Below are 24,739 nucleotides of genomic sequence, written 5' to 3' on the forward strand. Positions count from 1 at the left end.
TATCTGTCTTTCAATTATTACCAAATCTGCAAATAGTAAAAGTGAGGGGTCCCAGTAACTCATTCTCAAATTCAAAATTAGTTTTGTGATAATTTGTGAGCAGGATGTGCAAACTGCAAAGATGCCTTTTGGTGTGATAATAAAGGAGCACAAAATGTTTGACAAACAAAAGAACAAAAAAAATGACACCACAGAGAATAATGTGCATACCATGTGAAGTGGTAACAAACGTGACATGCAGTTGAAGATGGCACCTACAGTAACGCACACCATGGCACACAAGGCAGTCTGCACTCCAGATGACCTCACAAAATGAGCAGTTCTGCACAAATGAATGATGTAAATCTCCTTTTTCTAATGCCTTGCAGCAAAACTGAAGCACATTGATTTAATTAAAACGAAGAACAAGAACTGATTCTATGTAGAAGAAAGAAAGCAGAGTGGAAATACTGCAGACAAAGCAGACTAAACTCAATTTAAACTGTTGACACCATGTTATTTTTAAAGAAGTTCAAATCATATTCTGGTCCCTATCAAATGTGTTTGTTTTCTCATTACTCAACTTCACAGGTCTTTTTTTCTGTAATGATTGGCCTCCTTGCGAGGCATGAAAATAGAACAAAGGAGAATTGCACTTTCATCATCTTAAGAGATTGCTGTTTTGTACCTGCAAATCACGTCTATATTTAGTGAGCGAAGTGTTTGCCAGAGGCTTTAATGTGGCATGGGTTCAAAATCCAATTCTCTATTTCTGTCTCTCTTTCTGCTTATTGAGGTTTAATGTTTGAGTCTCATCTTTTACATCTTTAGTTTTTTCACCAGGTGGACAGGATCCTATTTTCTAAATCTGAAATTGATTTCTGAGCTTTTATTTTTAGGTGCTGCTTTGTGTTTGTTTTTCAGGCTTTAAATATCTCCAGGAGAAGTTGTTTGTTCAGTGAATCCGATGATTGCAAATGTCCGAGATTACAAGATTTAAAGTAGTTTTCCCCGAAATAATCAAGCACCACATTCTTTATGTTGTATGGTTTTGTTTTTATTAGAAATAGGTCACATTTATTTTGTGCTGTGAAAACTGTACACATACAGTAGGTAAAACAGAACATAATAAACAAAGTTGTGACTAGGTCATACAAATGCGTATTGAATACGGGTAACTCGAGGTATGAATCGGGCTGAGGGTTGGACATAGAAATGTGGCTGGTAGGACATACTACTGAGTTACTGACAAGGTTATCAAAAACATACTGGTACAGAAGACATGAGGATCAATTACCCGCCGCTACATAGCGGAGAGTAATCACACATATCCTGAAGCACAGTTTAGAGATATTCATAGGCCATAACTCTTTCTATATAATGTTAGCTTTATAGAAGTACAATTATCTACCTGTAACAAAGAACTCCAAATATGGAGTCTTGCACTAACAAATCTCTAGTGAATAAATTCTTTGAATTACTAATACAGATTTGTTATACAATATATCTCATAAAGCATTTATATGCCCTGTAAATATAAGGAAGATGGTATAAAAGTGTTGAAACATCGGTAAGAAAAAATACTGCCTAAATTATTATATCGGTCTTGCTTGAGCATCAAGCACCCATCATATTGCACTATATCATACTGATGGCTGAAAACACAAATGTGTTAAAAGTCTCAAGGACCTGGCGCTGCACTGGAAGTCAAATCAGCGCCAGGAGCCTCTGCTCGGTCCAATAGTCCCGCAAGGCTGAGAAACAAAGGGCGATGTTGAAAGGTCTCGCTGACCCCGTCAATCCACATGTACGACATGGAAGAGCCTGCATCTTGTGCCGGTTTAGGAGGGGAAGTATCCCCCCTACCACACATTTCCACCAAGCCTTTCTCCAGGGTGCACTGCTCTTCCTGTGTGAGAGTCTGTGTTGATCCTGGTGCTGGTGTTTTGTATTGAAGCAGAATGCTGAAGAAACCAGGACATTTCGGGTATTTAATCACCTCCATCACCACTCATATGTTTGTCCCAATGCAGTCCATATGCATTGAATATTTTATTTTGGAGCCTAATGTTGTTGTCACAGCACAAAAACGATAGAACTTGTGCATGACTGTCATGAAGGGGATGACAAATCAAAATATAATCTATAAGCTATAAGCTCAATATTGACATAACACTGACAATAATCATCAGACAAATAATAACCATGGTGATAGTAGCAAGGAGAAGCTCTATCATTATGATTTAGCCTGCTCTCCAGTAGAAGAGTTCTATTCTCAGTACAGAGTCTCGTTTAGGCTATAGGCAGCACAAATCAAACAGAAGGAAAAAATAAATAAAAATGAACCCACACAAATTAAAATATGTGAGCCCATTTAAGTGCTGAGTGTTGGACTCCAAACATGATCGGTCCCTTTGCTCTCCTGCCTTGTCCTGTTTTGGAAGGTAACTCGGCTGGCAGAGGAGCAGCCAAGAGTTTACGGTTGTTCCTCCCGAGAAGTGGGGAAGAAGGCGCCGTATTATATTATCTCTTTTCTCTCTACAGCTGAGTTGAAGGAAAAAAGAAGCACAGACATGTCGACCACATCTTCGGAACCCGGGCTGAAGAATTAAGGAAACTCCCAGTAAGGCGTTAATGGATCCACAGCCAGTCCTGGTTCATGGAAACCACTGACCGCTCCACCGACCCTTTGACCTTCAGAGCATTCTGACACGAGATGCTTTAAGTCCACACAGAGAAGCTACATTAAACATCCCATTACCACGGACACAGCCACTCCTCCATCACTCCTTGCCTTCCTGCTCTGGTTGAGGGTTTGAAGACATGGATTCTGGGACCTACTTTCTCACGTCCTCCCATTGCTGGGTTCCTATCCATACAGTATTCCATTCCAAAACCTAAAAAAGGTAAACGAGGTGAAATCAGGTGGCTTCTCTAGCCCCCCTCCTCCTCCTCCTCAGACCTCTGTCTGCAGGTCAATGATGTCCTGCCCCACCAGAGGGAGGGTGGTGCCGGCCTTTTCCCACTCCACAGAGTGCAGCTCCAGAGGCGAGGCGGCTAAGGGCTCGAGGTCTTTACGCACCCATGCGGGGGGCGACTGCTGAATCCCCCTGACTCCCTCCCACGGCCTCTCCAGAGGACCCTGCTGTTTGTCCTGTTGAGGAAAAAAGAGGTGGAAATTTAACACTGGTGCCATCAGCCCTGAGCAAATTCCTGATTAAATTAACAAATGAAATGGACGTCATTACATCAGAGGTGATCTTTGTAATAATGAAAGTCATGCTGTTAATGAGGAGAAACTATTTCTCCCCGAGGCAAGTGTAATATCTGATTGTGTGTCTGGTTTTACAGGCAGTGCAATTTTGAGACAGTGAGTTTGTATATAAACACTCACACTGTGGTTCGTTTTGTCACTTCCTCCTGAAGACACACTCCATCTCACAGACTGTAAGAAGGAAGGAAGAAAATACATCCTTAATCAAATGACCTCAAAATGACGACAACCATAGTCAATAAACATCACTGGTTGTTTTATAAGGTCCTTGTACCATAAATAATCTCTTTTAGCATTATAAATTGCCTCTTTTATGTTTCCCATGTTTGGGTCTGCAATTCCTGAAAATGAATGTCTATGGAAATGGATTACGAGGGAAATATCCTGATATGTTACCTTGCTGTCAGAAGCAGGAGACTCCCTGTCTTTCTCAGCATGATGTAGCTTCCTGTTAAGGTCCTGGAACATGTTCTGGTGGCGTTTCTTTGTGTGCATTATTTTCTAGAGAAGACAAAAAAATATACACTTTAGTCTCAAAATAGTTTCATTTCACTTAATATACATATCAAAAGGGATTTATAATGTTTTTAAAAATGCCAGATTCCAAATCATATTTACCTCAAAGTCCAACTCAGCATAACGGGATTTCTGTCTCTGCAAAGACAACAAGGAGGACAAAGAAAATTGGTTTAGTTTCAAATGCATACTAGAAACACTGCACAAGAATGCACAAAACATGTTTTCTTTAGGAGGTCCCACAATGGAATCTTGTCTTACCTCCAAGGAGCTCATGGACAGCGTTGAAATGGTCTCACTCTTGGACATCATGGAGTTCATGGACTCGAAGGTGTTCTCCAGGCTGCTGTGAGTGATGTGAGACTCACTGGACATGTTGTGGATGTTCTGGATGGGCGAGTCTCGCTCCGAGTACGACACGCTGACCTGATCCATGGGGATGGACTTCATCCCAAAGGCTGCCTGGGGCTCTGCGAAGGGCCCGCTGAGGTGCATGAGTCTGGCCTGTGGCAGCTGCTCCACGCTGATGTTGTATTTTGTGGGGTCATCCTTGGGCTTCAACCTGAGGGTGGAGGTTGTGTTGGGCATGAGGACGTAGCTGCTGCCGTCTGAGATGCTGCCCTCGGCTTGAGCCCGAGCCATATCGGCGTCCAGCTGATGGAAAAGCTCCCCCTCGCAGACGTACACTGGTTTCCCACAGGAGGGGTCGATTCCTCCCGTCATACGGCTCTTCTCTCTCTTCAGGGTGAGGGTGTGGCTGGAGTATTCAGGCTGCATGTGGCTCTTACTGGGGTTGGATGGTAGGGTGTGGAAATTGGATCCCATGGGAAGAGACATCTGAGGAGGAGGCATCTTCTCTTCAGAGGAGCTCATAATTCCTTTTTAAGAAAAACAAGTAAAGAAAGAGTTAAAAAAACATGCCAGGTCTAAAAATTTGATTAATTAAATATATGTTGCCTTTTATGCACGATCATAGTGCAAGGCTCACAAAATTATAAAGCAAATTGAAAAGGTTAAGCAGGAGGAAAGAGCTGATGTGAAAGGGGCTCACCTTGTCTGTTGGAATCTCCATCCTTTTCGTTATCAGACTGCTGATAAAAGAATAAAGAAATGTTCTATTAGTACTTAATGTATGCACATATTCATTTAGGGATAAAATGCAAGAGGCACTCAAGACATTAAAAAGGCAATAAGCCAAGAAATGTACCATATGCTGGGTGTTTCCATTGTGATTGGAACTGCCAGAGTCTCCATTGCCGTCGTCCTTGCGGTCGACTACTCTGCACTTTACAGCTTCTTGTACCTAATGGACAGAGGGAAAAACGTCAGAAAATGGCATTCCAATCACAGCGTATGTAGAAAACAACCAATAACAAATAACTTTCTTTTTCATCTGACATCTAAATGTGTCTTCCTTACCTCTCTACGCAGGATGCAGTGAACCATGACAATAATGAAACCCTCCAAAGAGTCGAAGACGGCAAAGAGGATCTGGAAGAGGGCGGAGCGGCGGTCAGTGATGGCCAGGACGGCAGACATCCAGGTGAGGGCCAACAGAGGCAGAACCACGCAGGAGCTCCACAGAGATGCTCTGCAGGGGGGAGAAAACTCAGATTAGAATCTCAATGGCTGGACTTCTGTTTCTCTACAAGCAGCACTATATTCTCTGCTGTCGTTTGATGGTGAGGCTTGATATCAAAGCACATCATCAATATACCTGTAATGGCACTGATGAGGGCGATAAGCCCAATACTCTGGTGTATGGAGAAGATCAATAAAACCTACCCGGCTCTCTCCTTCAGCTTCACATCGGTGATGCCGTCCTTGGATACCAGCTTGTTGAAGACCAGAATACCAATGACCATGTTCACCTGTTTGGAAAAGAAAAGCAATGGATGAGACAATGTAATAATAGGTCATGCATTTACAAACAGAATAGGTATTTTGATGGATTGGGAGGGCAAAGTCAAAATACATACCAAAACGACAGCTGCAGCAGGCCCAACAAAGGAGTACAGGAGTCCGCCCTCAAGAGACAGCCAGCAGCTATACAAGAGAAGTAAGAATATTAATACTTGAGCTTAGGGGAAGATATTTTAAGAATAAATGCAGAGTAAAGAGAAAGCTAAGAGATAGCAGGTTGCAAAGAGACTTACTAGTTGACAGTGCCGTATCCCTTAGCCTTAGTGAAACCCACAGACACAGCCACCACCAGTGCAGGAAGTCCTGCAAGATTAGGAAATAAGCAAAGAGGGGGGGGGGAAGAGAATAAGGTTAGAGCCTAAGAAGATAAAAAGCTTTGAAAGTGATGCAACAAATGTAGAAAAAAGGGGAGATGGAAGAAAAGGAAAATGCTCTTACCCCAGCCTAAGCACAAGAAGCGCTTGCGGATAATGCGGTTGCGCAGACGACCAGTGACAGCCATGTAGGACTGCCACGCTTCTGTCAGCACCCAGCAGAAAGAGGAGAGGAAAAAGAAATGCAGAAGAGCAGCAACCAGAGTGCACACCACCTGTGAGAGCCCAGGAGGAAGGAGAGATAGAGTGGAAAGAGGAGAAATCTGTGTCAGTGGCGTTGCTACTTAGACAATCCCCAAAGCAGTGAAGGTTTAAAAGAGAGGGTAGGACTTGCTGGAAGAGTGCCTTACCTTGTTGCGGGCCTGGGTTTGTCCTACAAGAATGAGGGCATTGGAGCATATGATGGAGATGCAGAAGTTGATGAGGATAACGGAGCGCTCGGAGCGGATATACCTGGAGTTTAAAAAAGGGAGAAATCACTTAGGGATGAGTAAATAGAGGAGAGAGAAGGCAGAGCACACAGCATATAATGTTTAGAGGTTGTTATGTTGGACTTTGCTTTGAGGGTTACTTACTTCCAAACAGAGACGTAGATGATGATGAGGAGCAGCAGGGTGAGAGAGGAGACCCCACAGCCAACAATGAGAGTCACGGACGGGAGCAGTGTCTTGTCCATGATCTACAGAGAGGAGACAAGAGCAAACATGACTGTTAGAGCACATTACAGCAGACAGGAAACCAGCAGTGAGATCCACACAGCCTGTGGGTGTGCGCTATCTGGAAGAGCAGACAGCTCCCTGTTGGCGAACAGTTGAATGGCACAATCAGGACACGGCTCGGCAAGGTGACCCCAAGGTGAACATGTCAGAAAGATGGAGCGGCAAACTAAACAAATGGTGAGGGTCAATGCGCTCCTCCAGCAAGCTTTTGAGTCAGCAAATGAGGCGAGGATGATACTGCACATATATCTCTATCCACTAAGCAGAGGGGGGGGGGGTTCAATTCCCAGGGGCTGTTGCTGTGTTCAGTCATTAGCTTGAGCTGCTAGAGCAACCTTGTAATAATTGATAGACTCCTCCTTCCCTTTCTTTTTGGCATTACACTTGCCGTGTTGGTGTTTTTGTGCCAACCAGCAGCTCCTTGCACAGCCATGCAGGAGTGAACAGGTGGACCATTATCACCTGTGCATTAATCTGCCGCCACCTGCCTCTCTCTGACAGCAGCTTAGCGCCTGCCAATGCCAGCGGAGGTGACCGCCCGTGTTTCAAGCAGCCCTGGCCCCGGACCTCTGGTGGAGGAAACAGAGGAGGGACTGTCCCTGAAGGCAGGTGGGTCAATGCTGCACACACACATCTGAGCTCATGAGCTTACACACCTTCAAACCCCCAGCAGCTAATTGTGTGGTTTCACTGCGTCCATAAAGATTGCCTGTCTCACACCTACTCTAGGGGCTTTAATACGGGTATGAGTTAATCTAACACCTCTGATCAAGTTGTCATCACCACAAAACGTGTGAGCTGGATTAGAACCATGCAGATAAGGTGCCCTCATCGACAAATGGTTTGATTAGATTTTTTTTATAATGTGTTGAGGGAGGGGAAGCTGAGAGCGGCTAAGTGGCTCCAAAAGGTGAGTGAGAAAATGTCCTAAGATATAATAAATCTGCAGTTATCAAATTAGCACACATAGAGGTGAAAGAAATAGACACCGCTTTGGCCTTCCTTTGATTTATGATAGCCATAAATACTTATATTGCAAGCGTATGTGAAGCATGGCCAACACGACATCGGCCATTGTTGTTAGTGAATTCAAACGGTACAATACTCAGCCTTAAAGAGTGTTTCTCAAATATCCTGACCTACATACACTTATTCCGATATTCAAGCACATCTGGTGTAGTCCAGCCTAGGCAGCCAAAGACTAATTTAGTGTAGCAAATTTGTTTCAAAATCTATCCAACTACATCAGAATTGCCAGATGGTAGATAGCGGAGCGGTGAGCTTTCTTTTTGATTCAGCCCAACCCAGACTTTTGGAAGAGGAAAAGTAATAAGGGCCATAAAGTATGTTATGTCCCCTCTCCGCTCAATCTCTATTTCTGGGTTGATACTTGCACCACGGGCCTCTGAGTGAAATTCTGACAACCTGTTTGACCTAAATATAAAGGATATCTTTGGCCTGTCCTTGACCGAATCACATATTCTAAATGTTATCAAATGTGAGAGAGAAATATGTGCAGTGAAACTAATAGAGATTTCCTGCTTTGAAAAAAATGAATTAACCTAGCGATCAAGGACATCTGCTGTACTGGCTGTGTGGGCTGCTCCCACTGGAGCATCATAAATCCAACACACATGATGCTACGGGACTCCTGGAATGAGACCATATTGAATGAGCGCTGAAACACTGCATTATGTTTTTTTACATATCTCTCGCTTTCTTCCTCTCCATGGTGTTCCTAATGCGGCTCGTAGGAATACGTTATAGAAAATGTCCACGGCACACATCAAAGGATGGCTGGAGAGGCGGGGGGGGAGGAACCAGACCAGACGTCTGTCTCTCATTGGTCCGCCTCTCTGGCATTTTCAGGTTTGCTGCTGTGGCCGAGGAGGAAGGAGGAGGATGAGGAAGAGGGGGGTGGATGTAATCGAGAATTCAGAGATACTGGCAGACTGGAATGATTGGTGCAGCTGCCTTTTACTGTTGTGGGAGGTTGAAAAGGGAGTGGAGGGTGGGGGGGTTGTGCCGCCTATAATAAATATGGGAGGCGCTGTTCAGACTGGCAACAGCAAGACAAATCAAATCTAGCATGTAAACAACAGGTTGGGGGGAAAGAGAAAGAGGAGACTGAATTATTTTAGCAGCAGAAAAACACTGCAGTCCAAATTCATGAGCAGTTTGGACTCCCTGCACATGAAATAAAAGTGTACATCTTCAAAATGCACGTTTAAATTGTATAATTCCTCAAACTTAAAAACATCTGTTGGTTATCTTTTGTGTGCAGCAGCATTCCGATGCTCAGCAGGGAAGGACAGAAAATGTCCTCTGTCCTACGGGGCTGTTTAGATTAGGTGTGTTTCCCCCTCAGCATCTCAGTTATCAAAAATCACACAGGCCGAGTTTGCGCTGCAGAAGCCGTTGCCAAGGCAACTGGAGAAGGAGCAGCTCTAGAGGCAACAGTCTACAGGGGGAAATTACACATTGTCTTTGCGCATGAAATACAGCGATGCGTAATGACATATTTAGGCAAATAAAGCATCCGCTGCACACAAGTTCCAAAACACTAACTCTGTTTATATTAACCCTGCATATTTTATAAAAAAAATAATAATCGGATTTTAAACACAAAGCCAAAGTCATTATGCGTGATTGGATGAAAAAAAGGGGCCACCAATGTGTCTTAATTCTCATTTAAGCAACTACTTTGCTATTTCCCAAAGGCGCGATACTATGTATTTTGTCGATAAGCTTATGCAGCCGGTTGCAAGCAAATAGGCATCAATTAAAGCGTTCGTTCAAAATCGATCCGTCAAAGTGCAAAACATGGTATTTTCGTTTTGAACCATACATGGAATCAATGCATATCAACATGTTGCTTGTTAATTTCGATTTAATTTAAATTCTCCGATCCGCGGCACCTGCACGGAGACAAAGAGGTGCAGCAAACCGCTCGAAAATAACAAGTATTCACACTGCACCGCATTCATACAGTCACTGCACGAAAGATTTAAGACTAAGGTTTGACCATAAATACAATCACATAAGACAAAAGACTTACCGAGTCGAAGTTGACGTGCGCTAAAATGGCGAAGGTGGAGAGGCTGTCACACACGCATTTGGTTCTGTGTGAATGAACGGGCACCGCTCTGCAGCTCCGAGCAGACCAAGACCCAAGCAGAGAAGAACTGCACAGGGAAGAATGGGAAAGGACGGGTTAGGAGGAGAGATCTGACAAATCTCTCATCATGTGAATGTCTCTTGATGGCATTTTTCTCATGATGAACATTCTTTTATTTTGGAATATTCTATGTATGGTTGACCCATCAGGATTGCATATTAATTAGCCCAATGCAGACACATCCTCACTGTTTTACAAAACTTAATGAGATATTGGAATGCAGTGTATAAGATATATTGTTTCTTTTGACCTGAAGTATTTAGTTGCATCTTAGGAAATCCTGATTATGGATTCTCACACTTATGTGATTAATAGCCATATATGATTGATGATGATAGGCCTTCATAAATCTTCTTATTAGCATAATCTTTAAGATTTTTGATATGGGCAATCTTTTCTCAGTAGACATAAGGATATGGCAACATGTCCCCAGTGCAACGGGGGACAAAGGACAGCGTGTTCCTTCTTTTGAAAAAGCAGGGGAATGTGCAGACGATGTGAATTATGACTTCCATATGTCTTATATATTAAGAACATCTGCAATTCAACCAATTCATGTTTGTATTCGTGCACTCTATGAGATAATGTAGGTTCGTTTTCTGTAACAACTATCCTTACTAATACTGTGCTAAGCCTGATCAGACAGAAACATGGATCAATTACACTACAAGCAGAAAGTAAAATCAATAGCGAGGGCTTTATTGAGGCCATCTTTTAAATGAGTTGCACTTTTAGTCAAATCACTGAATCTACACCAGAGCTCAGAGGAGGTGAAGGCAGTGAGCAGCACCCCCAGGCTCTGACTGACTGCTGAATACAGAGGAGCATCATAGCCAGCAGGTCCAGCCTGGTGTCATGCGCGCTTGGCCGCAGGGCAAACTCATCATGGCAGTCAACTGAAATGGCATCCTAACAGGCTTGGCTGCACAGTTTAATGTGTGTTATGTGCGAGCTGTCATATCATGCAGATGGGTTAAATGTTGCATGATACAAAGTTAGCCAAAAAAAAGCCTGTGTGGCTCTGTAATGTGTTCCCTATCTTTGTCACTAAAAAGCAGCAGTCTTTTATCTCTCATCCATCTGGTTAAAGTTAAATGGTGGAGATTATAATGGAACATTTCATGTGATCAGACATTTGCAGCTTTTCAGAACAAGCACTGAGCCTAAATGTCCTGCTCTCCACTCCCTCTATCCTGCCCTTAATCACATCCACTGTCAAAAAATGAATCTAATTTGACTAGAGGCAAATTGCCCTTCTTCCGAATGTATATAAGTTGATTCCATTTCTCCTTCGATCCATTATTGCTTTTGCTTTGGCTCTGGTTGTTCTGGTTTATGTAAAAGGGGATGGGGGGTATCCAGTTGCTGGTGCATTTTCATTTCTTATCTGTTCTCCACAAGTGTACAAATCTATCTAAATGCAAATGGTCCACCTGTGTATTCTTCAGGAGGGCAGAGTGAGCCTGGGGCGGATTGATCCAGGCCAGGCTGCAGAAGCTTGTTTTATAAGTCATTCAAATGCGTCTAAGCATCTTTAAAAAACGCCTTAGCCATTAAGCCAGGCGGTGACAAGTGAACACAACTTAGAGGTGTGGAAAGGAGAGCTGACATTGTCTTTAGATTGACACTCTGCGGTGTGACCTATAAGGACCCCGCGATGAGTTTACTCACTGATGTATGTAATGAGGTTAGAAGTGATGCCTGTGTATTTTTCCCTCCTCGGGATGTGGTTCATTTAAAGAGATGTGCTTTATGCAGTAAGTATGTCACACAGCCGAGGGAGGCCTGGTGCTTCCAGATGGGTCAACATGTTCCTTGTCCTTGTCGGAAATGATTGACATGAAAAATGTGTGAAAGATTATTGCTCCCCCTCGGTCTGTGAAGGGAGGGGGGGGGGGGGGACTTGTATGTTCGTACGTGACAGATGCATGTGTGAAAGGACCTCGGATACAAGCGAGGAGATAAACAACAACAAGCACCTGCTCGGCTTACAAGGACACACTGGACAGAAAGTAGATGAGTGATGCTAAGATGCATATTTTAGAAGAAAAACAAATGTTGTCAACACTTACGTTTCGCTCTCGTCCCAGGAGAGGCATGTCTCATTCATGGTACCCTGCAATAAAAAGAGGGCAGATGGATAAGTTAGTGTCAGAGTCTATGCAGAAAAGAGAAATGTGTAGGCCGTGCCATAAACGTGTGAGATGCAACAGTCTGCTGCCAGCCACCTGCCCACATTTCCCACCACCCTCCCCGATAATACATGCACAAAACTAAAAAAAGCTTCTTATCAGCTGCAGGGACTAATTACTGCGCATGATTTATCATCATCATCACCAGAGTACCATTAGGTTCAGCTGTGATATTTGCCGGGTTTGAACCAACACAAGTATCAGTAAAAGTCAAAGTGTCACTGCAAATGTCGGGGAAATGTCAGGCTCTGCGTACCGCGGTGAGCAAACACCCGGAGGGGGGTTGATATTTTTTCGTAAGGCTCCATTAGACTTGGTAACCATTAGGGACTTACATTGTGGAGGTGGGGAAACTCGATCTCAACAGGGGTGGACAGGAGAGCCGGGGTGGGGCTGACAATCACTGTCACCACTTTGGAGTTCAGGAGAGTGGTGTTACTGCGGAGAAAAAGGAAATTACAGTCAGTGTCATCCATATGTGAATTTATACTTCACTGAATAAGTGAGGTACTGTATCTGCAAGGCCATACAAGGGAAATATGTTGATAGAACATGGAGGAAAATAAGTAGTGACTGAGGCGCCATCTGGTGACGGCACAATATATTCCATGCACGGCCAGATGCATGTATAAATATAAAAGCAGAGAAATTGTATTACCTCTGGAAGGACAGAATAGAGGCGAGGTTCCTGTAGAGGACAATGCCGGTCACAAAAGCCTCATTGCCATCTGGAAGGAACAAAATGTCAGCTTAGACTCAAATTCACAAGTCTGCACATAGATATAGAAAAATGATGTTTAAGTGATGTTCAATCTTACCAGCCTGTTCAATGGACAGAGCATCACGGGACACTGAGATCTTCTCCTCAGAGGTCCTGACCCAGTCCAGCATGCCCCTCCAGCCCTTCACGGGGAACGTAAAGTTTGAGCTTGTGCTTGTTGGGCGCTTGTGGATGCTCATCACTGAGAAGGACAGAAATTGACAGTTTGTTAGTGAACAGCACTTGGAGGTCACAGTTTTTTTTGTACACAGTGGTGTTTGATAAATCATCTAATGCCAAGGACATTTTGGTTTAATGCGTCATATGTGTCTTAGCAGAGTAGTCACTCTCCACTAAATCCTGTGAGAATGTCACCTTCGCTGAGCCTAAGTCACAGAGGGTGAATCAGAGTGTGAATCTACAGTTATTTAAAGTAATTGATGGATTGATAAGTTTGTGCAAAAAAGCCATATGCGTGTTATGCAAAGATGTCCTTGCACAACATCTTGTAAATGGCACAAGTAATATGTTTTCACTGATGGACTTAACACTGACAAAGTCATAACTGATGCATTCGGCTGCTGCTGCTTATATGGACTCAGATTCACAGGCAAGATGAAGATTGATGCACTCTCTGGCTGGAGAGAGGACAAATCATCCCGACTAGACGTGAGCAGAGAGCATCTGGCATGGGAAATTAGGGCTCACCTAAATTCTCGGTGACTTCGTAAATGTCCTGGAAGCCGCTCATTTGCATTCCGATCATGTTCACAGAGTCCTCAACAAGGCGGAGGAACTCCTTAATGTTGGCGCCCATCTGGATTAAAGAAACAAAAAAGAGAAAAACATAGTCAGAAACAGGGAAGATTGGGAAAAGGGCACCTGCTCATTTATTAAATGCAACCTAAGCAAGGCTACAATTTATGCTACATGACCATATCTGGATTTCCTTTTCATATCTCAGTCCAGCTTGTACTTGTTCTTTCAGAGCACTCAGCAGTGGATTGAAAAAAGAAGAAAAAACACACTGCCTGCTGCTATGCAACCTCAGAACTTCCGTAAGGCCATAAATGGGCAGGCTGTTGATTCATACTCGGGCTTTTTGTCCTCTCACTCGTGAAAGGGAGGGCTGCCTGACTTGCGCGTCTCTGACGCAGAACTGCAGCGATGTGGGCGCAAGGTGTGTGCTTGTATGCAATGTGCTGTCTTTGTCATCCTATGACCGCCATCGGTATGTAGGAAGGCATTGAGACTCACAGATTGCAAAGTGGGCGTAGTGATTCTCCCTGATTCAATCTCTCCCTTTCTCTCCCCCCCCTGTCACCTTCAAGCATTTGCTTTCTCTTTTCGCAGTGGCCTTGGTTTATCACAATACAGTTTTCTATTTGATCGCAAATACGTGTTTACCCTCTGCACTCACTTTGGCAGAAAGATAGATTTGTCATTAAAAGAGTTCATCAACAGGTGGTCAAAATTCTATTTAGTCTGTTTAGACTCGTATTATGAAAGAATAGATGATAAATTGCAATCTTTAGTTTCACAGATCATTTTAGCTCTTTGCGTCATACTGTTACTCCGTCCTCATGCAATGTGTGGGGGAGTGGAAGGGCATTTGGGAGTGTTAATCAGTGCATCACTCACTGATATTCTAACTCGCCCCTCTCTTTTTCACACTACCCAAACAGGCCCTAACAATTATGTCCCTGAATGTGTCCTGCACACACTCACCCCATCACAGGAACATTAACATCACTTTCTTCCTTGCTAAATTCACTCACACACACACACACACACACACACACACACACACACACACACACACACACACACACACACACACACACACTCTCTTATCACGTACCAGCTGTGCCTCTTCCCATTTGTCGCGATGTTCCTCCTTCAGTAAGTTGCTGATTGTCTGGACGTAGTTCTGCAGATCACAAAATAAAGGCAGAGGTGTAAGAAGATACCAAATCCAGCTCAGTTAGAAACTAATGTTTGTTTGAGGACTATTTGTTGCTTTATATTATTCTTTAATCTGTAATTATGTCAGCTTACCTCAACATCAGCATTGCTCAACCTCAGTCTGGTTCCCTTGTACAGTTCAGTGGTGTTCTTCAGGATTTCCATGACGGCTACCAAGTCACCGCTGTAGCCTGCTCCCTCATCGGAGGAGAATCTAAGGCGTGAAATCACCTCAGCGACCCCGTCCACACTCTGCCCGATCTGTGCTTTGGTATTGTAGTCCCTTGACTGTAGAAGACGAGTTGGGAGGTTAATGTGAATCTCTGACATTTGATTACATTTGACACTTATAACAATAGAACAGTTTTACTTCACCGCTGGTAAATGTATCATTAGCATTTTAATTGAGGCTTATTATGATGGGCTTACCATCATTTGAATATTCTCATAGTTCTTGGAGACACACTTGATATGAGTTGGGGTTTCCCAGGAGGCCAGGCCTACAGCGTCCAGGGTGCACCGGCGCAGAATCAGACCTGTTATAAGAGAGTACACACTTTTAGTTGGGATGCTGGGGAATGATAAACACTCTCACATGTCAAAGGGAAACAGATAAAAGATGTTGTAGCTGTTTCTGTACCTGCGGCGTCAGCAGGGCAGGCAACGGCAGCCATGTCTCCGGCGGGGGTTTTCTTCCACACAAAATCTCCAGTGTTCTCCTCAGGGCAGATCTCATGGGGCTCTGAAATTAATTAAAAGAAGCATAAGTCATCTTTTTCCATTCTGAAATGTATTGCAGTGTGGTTAGCCCTTTGCATTTAAATGAGTTACTCACCAGGGCATCTCTTTTCGTTGCAACGCTTCTGCTCTCCCTTTTCACCGGGGCAAGGCTCGCCACCAAAGAAAGGCCCTTCACAGTCTCTCTGTCTCTGCTGGATTCCTCCACCACACGTCTTGCTGCAGCTGCCCCAAGAGGTCCACGCATGCCAACGACCATCAACTAAAGAAAGAGAACATTTCAAACCATGAATCCTGGAGTTCGATATGTCTTTAGTCTTTTATTTTGGATCGGAACTCTCGAATATGTGAATTTGGTTTCTTTTCCTACCAGGGCAGTCTTTCAGGTAGCAGTTGGTTGACTCTTTCCAACTGCCGTGGCACTCAGAGCCCCCGTAGGATGGCCCGTTGCACTCTCGGATTCTCTGCATGGTGCCGTTTGAGCAAGAAGCAGTGCATGAACTCCAGCCAGACCAGTCATTCCAAGATCCGTCCACTAGGGGGAAGCAGAGGATAGGAAAGAAAGTTAAAACGAGTGCAGCGACAAGATCTCAGGCTTCCGGCATCATGCCACACTCACTGATGCTTTAACATTGTACACGTCCTAGTTTAGCTAAGTTTAAGTAAATACATGTGAGCTTGGTTATCATACAAAAAGACTGTATGTCTATTAGATCAACTGCCTTGAAAACTAGAATCAGGTTGATGTCTTTTGGGCTTTGTTTAGTGCACTTGACTTAGCTGAGGGGACCATTTTTCTAATATTTAAGTTAAATCAAATGGACGCATCTTTTTTGTCTTAATGAGAACCAATGCTACTCTAAAACTTCAATACATTTTCTAATTATTTTGATTTCAAATGAAAAGTGTAATCATCTCAGTAATGACTTTGCCTGACAGAGACATCTGCTGACGGTAACAAGCAGTTGCAACAACTAAATGTTCTACAGATATTTAGAGAGATCACAATAATAACCGTGAAAACAGGACCGTATTAAAACAAACGTATTAAAGTGCTGCTGTGACTTAAAAATGAGTGAAATCCTTTTAGCACAGGAGTAGGTGGCAAAGCACAAAGCTTCTATTACATTGAGTGACCATGAGCACATCTTGAGTCACCTGCGTTAATGATAAAGGCACTGTGTAATGCCCACAGAAGCTTTTATTCTGCTTATGAGTCAGAAGTAATGTCAAGCTGCCACTGCAGTTGCTGTATCTGATGGCGGGGATGCCGATCAGATTAATCATCTCTCATGTATTAATTAGTTATATGAAGGACCAAGTAAGATAGCCAGGGTCAGTTGTCAGAAATTGTAGTAAATTAAGATATGATTACTGTGTGATCTGGGTTATAATGTCTTTTTCTTCAGACGTTATACTGTGTCACATCAGTTCAAACCGAGAAATAGAAAGATCTGTGACTCACCGGGGCAGACAGCGATGTTGCAGAACTTGGTTTGTCTTGTGGGGCCGCGGCAAGGCTCTCCTCCGTTCTGGGGCATCTTGCATGTGCGGGAACGATCACGATATCCACGGCCGCATGTGGAAGAGCAAAGGCTCCAGGGGGTCCACTCCTCCCAAGCACCATTAACTACACAAGGGGAAATACACATAGGGTTAATTTGATGACGGAAGCGTTGTTTTTTCTAAAAAATTGCAACTTCTAATTTGAATTCAGTTGAAGCTGCACATTGAAGGAACGTTTTGCAAACCCTCCTAGGTGGGGCAGTCCCTCACACAATCCCTGTCACATGGTTAAACTATTAGGTAGACTTTCTTGATAATTAATTGAAGCCTAAGCTCCAAATTGCCTCTCTAACTCACCTGTTTCTCTTAGTTTTTTGTGAAAGGTGTCGTATTAACCTCCATTGTGCTCACATTTTCCAGATAACACTCACACTCTTTTTTCTGCTTGCATATTAGAGATGAGAAAGTAGGCACTCACCGGGGCAGACGGCTGTGTTGTTGCAGGGTCTGTTCTCTCGCAGGGGTCCGGTGCACTGGGTGGTGAAGGGGGTCGTAGCACAGATACGGGTGCGGCTCTGCCAGCCCTCTCCACAGGTGATTGAACATGTGCTCCAGGGAGACCACTCATCTGTCTTAGAATCTACCGTGGAAAAGAAAACAGGAATTAGAGGGTCAGGCCCTCAACACTTGCAAAGTTTAAGACAGAACTTTTCTTATCCTCGTCCACCAGAGACAAACATCCAATTATAAGATCTTGCTGTCTTACCGGTTTGGGTTGCAACAACTCCTTGGTTAGAATCATCAGTATTCTCTCTCTTCAAACCGACGATGGCTCGCAGACCCTGGCTCCTGTTGCGCTCTTTACCTGAGAGAATTAGAAAAATGGCATGATTATTTAATTGAATCAAAGCAACATGCAGCCGAGTGCTCCTGACTTAATGAAAGGAGGGCTTACCAATGCAGGGCTGAGGGTTGCAGGCACGTCCTTCTTCAACGATTCCCTGGCACACATCCTCCTCGGGCTGGCATGCTCGGCTGCGCACCTGATTGCCACCATCGCACTCCTGGCTGCAAACTGACCAGCGGCTCCAGGTAGCCCAACCCTCTGCAGAAAGAGAAAGAAGAGTAGAAATATTGAGAAAATGATTGAAACTTTTTGCTGCAAGAAAAAACATAGAAAAGCATGTATTCCCTCTATACGTTTCATATATAGGAACATGGTTTCAGTGTAGCTTGTTTAATGTGCAGAGAATTAAGTCGTTTGAGATTTAGAAATGTTAATTGTTTGCACTTAATAACTTGATGGGAACAAGCAGGTGCGTTGCTATGACGACCACAAGTGCTCCACTTCAATTTCCGCTGCCAGCTGACTGTGAGGCCTTTGTGCTCTTTTCAATCCCCCCTCTCAACCTGACACATGTGCTATCTCCCTCCCCAACCCCAGACATGTAGACAAAATGGAGAGCTGGGGATATGTGCGCTTCAGGAAGTCTTGCCAATGAAGTCGCATAATTACTCTAACACCTTTGACTTATTTCACATCACTTTGGCAGAAGATGTGCACTCCTCCGCCCTGCCACACAGACACAGATCATTATCCTCAGCAGCTCCTAACACACAAACACTGAGAGATAGCAGGGTTGGAGACCACCTGCAGAGCTGTGGGGTCCTGGAGGCCTCAACTAGTTATGTGTCAAAACAACAACACAGCTTACAGTGGAACACACTGTTTCTGTTTGTTTCTTTTGAGGTCAGGTGTTTAGATACATCTCCTGAGATTTTTGTTTTTCTTTCAATTTCCTAAAAAAAAATACTCCGGAGATAAATTGAAAACAAACAAGTTACAAACTTACTGATAATCTCAGCATCGCGTCCGATGTCTCTGGAAATGGGTTGGCATTTCTCGACGTAGACTCCGCCTCTGTAGCAGCTTCCTGGCTTCCTCTTTGGGACCTCCCAGCACTGGCAGGGGGTGTTCATGATGCCACAGGGATAATCGTGGGTGCTACTTGACAGGCACTTCTCCAGCCACTGGCAAAGCTTCTCGCAGGCGGGCGGACTTGGGTTCCTCTTTCCCACAACCAGAAACTCAGCATTGAACTCACTGACATCATTCTGCCCCTCCAGCATCTCCACGCCATTCCTTGCGGCCACCTTGCGGATCTGCAGGAACTGCTTGCTGGACTCCAGGTAGGTGACGGTGGTGGATGCGTCGCACAGTTTCACAACCTCGTCGAAGCTCTCCATGCCCAAGTAGGTGCGAGAGGTCTCGATGAAGGAGTCGAACTGGAAGGTCTTGATCTGGCGGGGGACGCAGGAGTCGGTTGGCTTGGTGATCTTCATGTAGACGTTGTATCGGCGAGGATCGGGGTTCTGCAGGGTCCAGGAGCATGGTGTGGAGGGCAGGGTGGTCGTAGAGGAGAATACACCGAAGAAGCGACTCTGTTCCAGGGTGGCACAGGTGGCTGACGCTGGTCCAGAGGGGGTGCAGGACGTCAAACCGAAGAAGAGTAGTACAAGGGCCACATAGGGGCCGGTAAGTGCTGACCACGCCATTGGGTCGGCTTAGGTGGATGTTTCTTTGACTTCTTTGTTGCAAGTAACTGTACTTGTTTTAGAAACCTTGATGTATCTATGAACGCCTCTGAAGAACTTGTAGGCTTTAGTGCACCAGACAAAGTGTCATGAAGACGCTGCACAGAAACAGGGAAAGAAAAAGGGGAAAACATTTGTCAGAATGTTCCAACATCTAAATAATTGCAACGAATGATATCAGTATGCAGGGTGAACGCCTGATCCAAGTGAAATGCATTTAAAAAAATAAAAATAAAAAACATTATTCATGAGTTGCATTTTAATTGCACCCATTGTCTAACTGATATTTGTGCATCAGGGATTTGCCTCAGCTCAGTTTCATAGTGTTTGAGGGCAGATTCAGTGATATGAAATGCCTAGTACTTCGGGACATAATTGCTCAGACTCTGCAATTACAGTCCTTCACAACAGGCTGGTATCTCCAAGCTCTTGCTCTTTCCTCCCACACACTGAACTGAGCCGCGCATCATGTGCGTCAGTCTGACGTCCGTAGCAGCATTGCCACTGGCAACCAAAGACGCCTATTAGTTCCACAATGTGTGCAATGCACTCCTCATGTCGAGTGGTAAACAAGATACATAGTTACTCTGTGTCCCTGGCGAGGTGCGATGACACCCTGCTGTGGCACCTTGGAGAACTATGGACATATTCCCTGCATTGATTACCAGAGCTATGAGTAATATGAAATATGCTTTCTGAGGGACACATTATAGTCACTCTTGCATATTAATGCAAATGCATGTAAGTTAAAGAAGATGCATGACTAAAACTATAAAACAAATGATGCATTTTGATGCTTCTGTGCAGAGGGGCTACTTGCATTAAAAAAGAGAATCCACCATAATTTGTACACACAATGTATCTCACAAACATGTTTCACTTCAATTCATCTTGCAGAGACTCCTGCCACTGAATAACTAAGCCCTGCCTGGAGGAGAGAAAAAAGGGTCAATATCAGGGTACCTGACCGGACCCCGCAGATGCTCTTTGGAGCACTGACGAGAGGAGGAAACACTGTTGCTCAGCGACATCTTATCACAAGCATTCAGTTATCCTTCTGCCTTCTCGTGTTTTTCATCCTGTTATTTCCCTTGTCACTGTTGAATGTCAGTGCAACAGGCAACATCATGCTTTGTAGTTGAAGGAGAATGTCATTTAAAGCTAAGCAATGCATGCCTGTGTTTTCTGTTCATTACTGAGGGGTTGATCATAAAGATGAAGGATTGCAGAGAAATGATGCCTACTTTGGAAAGCACATGCACTTTTCAGGCAGATAACTCATAATTACATTTCTCACATTGCTCCCTTCCTCTCTGCCTCACTCTGCCCCTCCCTCCTCTCTCCTCCTCTCCGCATCAAAGACCTCTGCTTTGTGTCGGTGAGTGTCTCTCTCCCACCTCCCAACCTCCGGAAGCTCCATGAATGGGCATGTGATGAGGCACACAGTGAATAGAAAGAAGTCCAGCTGTCGTAGGAGAACTGTTTATGTGTTGCTCTTTCTCTCTCTTTTCCCTCCCTCCCAACCTCTCTGTTCCTTTCTCTCACTTGTCCATTTGCTGTCGTCAACAAGATTTCTGCAAAGCAGGCTGCCCACAAATGTGTTGTTTGCTGTATGGAGACAGGGTTTCATTTTTTGAAGATCAGTGTTAAAAAACTGCAAAAATGCTATCCATTTACGCTGCTGTGCACAATTCTGTCGTATCATGTGTCATCACAGATACATAAATCATACTGGGTGTATAACAAGACTATACTGTTAATACAACATGTGCAAGCAAAGGACGAGATGCCTCATTTGTACTGGCTGCAGATGACTGTCTGCAGATGGTTAAATCATTTGCATGACTACCTACATTTACAAAAAGTTAAGACAAACAGATTACTATTCCCCTGTACCTGGAAGGCTGACTGATGAGTCGAATGATTTTTCATCTAGATTGTTAATTGTAACAATTCATTTTCTCCCTATTGAATCATTTCAATTATATTTTTGTATATGTATGTGTCTCTTCATAGATAAAGATGAATAGAGAGACATCATCTACAATCTTTTCTTTCCAAAATGCTCTCCCTTGTAAATGCAAAGTGAAGAAGCAGGTAATCCTTCATCCACAAATTGCTTACGCTTTATCTTCTGCTGTGCCTGGTGCAGAGGCTTGCACATGTGTGCAGGATGCTGAACCGCTTTGTTGCAAATCCATGTGACAGCAAAAACTACAAGCCGCAAATCTAAACTGCATCTTGCTGACAGCAACTCCGTGCATCTTGGGTGAATGTTTACAGAATGTGTGCATTCGTTCAGTTTCACAAAAGGACTTCATTGGAAAGCTATCCCTTGTCAGGTATTCATCTATGTGGTACTTATGATGCAGGAGTCTTACGACTTTAGAGCAGAGCAAATTAAATCCAGTCTGCAAACTGATTGCTGTGCAAGATTGCTAAAGCCTTATTGTTTAAGACATTATGGCAAAAGCATCCTCGATAAACAGCAGGTACCTGACATGAAACTTGAAGGATCTGCACGACCACAACCCGATGTATCATGTATTTCAGTGATACATGAAAATCAGAAAGTGGTAGCCAGCGACCTGTTGCTGCAGTCTAACTTATGCTGCTGAGCTCGTTCCCATTGCCGCACTCAGCTTTACTTTAAGTACTAGTGTTTGCAGATAAGTGCTGATATTTTGCAAGAATCGGGCATATTAAAATAAATCTGGAAAGACATTATTGCAATAAGACAGCTCAGATATATGCAGAGAACAATGCAATATATCCACGTTGCTCAGTACAGCAGAAGCCGGTCGAGAGCGGTTCAGCACCACGGACAGCGACAGACGAGTTAAAACCATAGGTTAAAACAGAGAAATCTGCAGGAACAAACTCTCCGGTGTTGCGTGCTCCACCACACACACACGTATTCACAGAAAACGGACATTTAGAAGTAAAAGCAAAGACTTAAAAAGTTTTGCCTTACCTTGAAAACGTTCTAAGTACGTCTGGTCAGTGGCTCTCTATCCGGTCGCCTGGGCTCGGGAAGCAGCTGCTGAATGTTCACAACAAAACTCTGACTTGAAGACTTCAGATTTGGCCAAAACTTTCGCAGTGTTTGACGCCGCTGAAAGGATGCGCCAGGTCCAAGTTCGACCCCAGACGGGTCAATCCCAAGTTTCAGTGCAGTCCACTCTCACAAGCAAAGAAAACTCTAACCAAAACTCCAAAGAGTTTACTACCAACTTTGTTTAGCTGCTATATCCAGAAAAACTGGTGTATAGCGGAGTGACAAATGAGTTAAATCGGAGCTCCAGCAGACAGTCCGTAGAACCAAACGATGTGGTCTCGCTTGTCTTTTCTCGCTAAGCTCCAGAAAAAGTGTTGGTAATTCTACTCCCGGCTTCGGAGTCTTCCTGCTTGTGGTCTCTTTGCACTGCAAGTGGGTTCAGTCTGAGTGTAGCTTGTGGCCTCAGCTCGGTGGTTTATATCCTACCCCGCCCCCACCTGCTGAAGTTGGATTCAGTGCGTGGATGATGCACTGAAGTGAATGAGACAGCACCAAGACGGGGGGAGTGTGCGGGGGAGAAGTGTTTGTGTGCGCGCGCGCGCGCGTGTAAGAGGAGGGAGGGAGGGACTCTGAATGAGAAGAGAAGGGAGGGATCTGTGCATCGACACAGAGACGAACGATTATGAGCACCAAACTACGCAGATATCAACGTAGAGCCAAAGGTACCGGAAAGAGGATCAGCGGAATCGGTGTGCATGGTGGATGCACTTGGCCGATACAAGGAGAACCATTGTTTTACATGAAGTACGAGATTTGACAACCTTGCACGGAAAGTGCTTAGATGATATTAACCATTAAAAAGGATTATGATAACGTATTATCAACAAGCAACATGTTTATCACTAACACATTTCAAGACAATGTTGGATTATTCTCAACTCGACAGTTTATTGATGGCGTAGATTATCTTCATTTTTAGTGATAATTAATAAACAGTTTTGGAGCACTCAGAGTTTGTGATGGCCACGTGGGGCGGTGTTGGGGTGTACAGGAAGCATGACTGTCACAGTGACAGAATCCCAACATCCAATTAAAAATGAAAGGTGAGGCACAGACAGTGCAGCAATGCAGGAGAGGAAACACCCTCTCTTTCTCTTAAAACACACTTACAGACACACAGGAATCAGGCTAACCCCTGCCTCCCCTCCCTGTTCCTTCTCCTCCCCTCTCGTCAGTCTCTCTCTCTCTCCAGGGATGTGGGCGGATCTGGGTAGTGTGGAAGGGATAACCTAACGTGGGTGTCTGCCTGTTGATGTAATGTTGGCTCGTTTCCTCTTCTAGTCAAGCTATTTGAGAGAGAGAGAGAGAGAGAGAGAGAGAGAGAGAGAGAGAGAGAAAGCGAGAAAGCCTGTCCAAACAACATGAGTTAGGAAGTGTAAAACAGAAGAGCTAATTACGGGATCATCAGTCATTGTCCTTCCTCACTATTGTTTCTCAGTCTCATAAAGGAAACTGAGCCTGTGGGAGTGTGGAGTCACACTGTGGTGTGTAGTGCCATGGGCATTTTTAGAACCCATTTTGGGGGAAATTACTATATAAAAAAGGCATTTCCTCCTCAGTTTATTGCCTGCCTGGTCAATTTGAATCTATGTAATACAACAGCATATATTCATTCCAGGCAGGGGCTTTCTTCACCTAATGGCTTTTAGTGGTTGGTAACCTCCTGGAAATGTCTATTTCTATTTCATCTGAAAAACACGCTCTATTTTCACCCCATGTACCAAATTAGGACTGACCATTACATTTCAGACAGCTATTACAGACACAATTGCATTCTGAACTCTGTCAACCTACAGTCCCTGCAGTTTCCCCCCAAAAACCCTTTAAATCTATTCCTGGCAGACTGGGCAGTTGTATTGCAAGGGCCCAGACTTATATTTTTCATAATATGAGCTAAGTTTATGTCAAAATAGGATCTTTTATAAACCTTTATGAAATGCCCGTAGAAGTAGATACATTGTA

At 44.1% G+C, this 24,739-nt stretch overlaps 1 protein-coding gene across 3 annotated transcripts; it reads right to left on the bottom strand.

Moving 5' to 3' along the window:
• Positions 1–2,029: 2,029 nt before the first annotated feature.
• adgrb1a (adhesion G protein-coupled receptor B1a) lies at positions 2,030–23,146 on the bottom strand. 3 transcript variants are annotated; one of them, XM_010791923.1, is made up of 32 exons: positions 22,694–23,146; positions 18,978–19,817; positions 18,080–18,229; positions 17,891–17,989; positions 17,603–17,764; positions 17,084–17,248; positions 15,989–16,153; positions 15,716–15,880; positions 15,521–15,622; positions 15,310–15,416; positions 14,974–15,168; positions 14,777–14,845; positions 13,624–13,732; positions 12,974–13,117; positions 12,814–12,883; positions 12,491–12,593; positions 12,036–12,079; positions 9,844–9,970; positions 6,642–6,745; positions 6,417–6,519; positions 6,131–6,281; positions 5,926–5,995; positions 5,749–5,815; positions 5,555–5,640; positions 5,189–5,360; positions 4,977–5,072; positions 4,821–4,857; positions 4,031–4,647; positions 3,872–3,907; positions 3,650–3,754; positions 3,374–3,424; positions 2,030–3,133 (listed from the first exon to the last, which is right to left on the bottom strand). In XM_010791923.1, exons 2-32 carry the CDS (start codon positions 19,678–19,680, stop codon positions 2,936–2,938), a joined length of 4,572 nt encoding a protein of 1,523 aa, XP_010790225.1. In that variant the 5' UTR covers positions 19,681–19,817; positions 22,694–23,146; the 3' UTR covers positions 2,030–2,935. The 3 variants fall into 3 exon arrangements, with proteins under 3 accessions (XP_010790225.1, XP_010790217.1, XP_010790233.1); XM_010791915.1 differs by having other exon boundaries at positions 4,821–4,860; XM_010791931.1 differs by lacking the exon at positions 3,374–3,424 and having other exon boundaries at positions 4,821–4,860.
• Positions 23,147–24,739: the final 1,593 nt, after the last annotated feature.

The sequence above is a fragment of the Notothenia coriiceps genome, unplaced genomic scaffold, assembly GCF_000735185.1.
Source record: "Notothenia coriiceps isolate Sejong01 unplaced genomic scaffold, NC01 NC01_scaffold00001681, whole genome shotgun sequence".
In the NCBI taxonomy this organism is placed as follows: domain Eukaryota; kingdom Metazoa; phylum Chordata; class Actinopteri; order Perciformes; family Nototheniidae; genus Notothenia; species Notothenia coriiceps.

What these genes read in the sequence shown, in the direction of transcription:
- adgrb1a (XM_010791915.1), bottom strand. Translation starts at nt 19,680, where the DNA reads ATGGCGTGGTCAGCACTTACCGGCCCCTATGTGGCCCTTGTACTACTC. An exon ending in CTACCTGAAAGACTGCCCTG is followed by an intron (nt 15,881 to 15,988) that starts GTAGGAAAAGAA and finishes CTCTTTCTTTAG; the next exon opens with TTGATGGTCGTTGGCATGCG. An exon ending in GTGACAAAACGAACCACAGT is followed by an intron (nt 3,134 to 3,373) that starts GTGAGTGTTTAT and finishes TTTCCTCAACAG; the next exon opens with GACAAACAGCAGGGTCCTCT.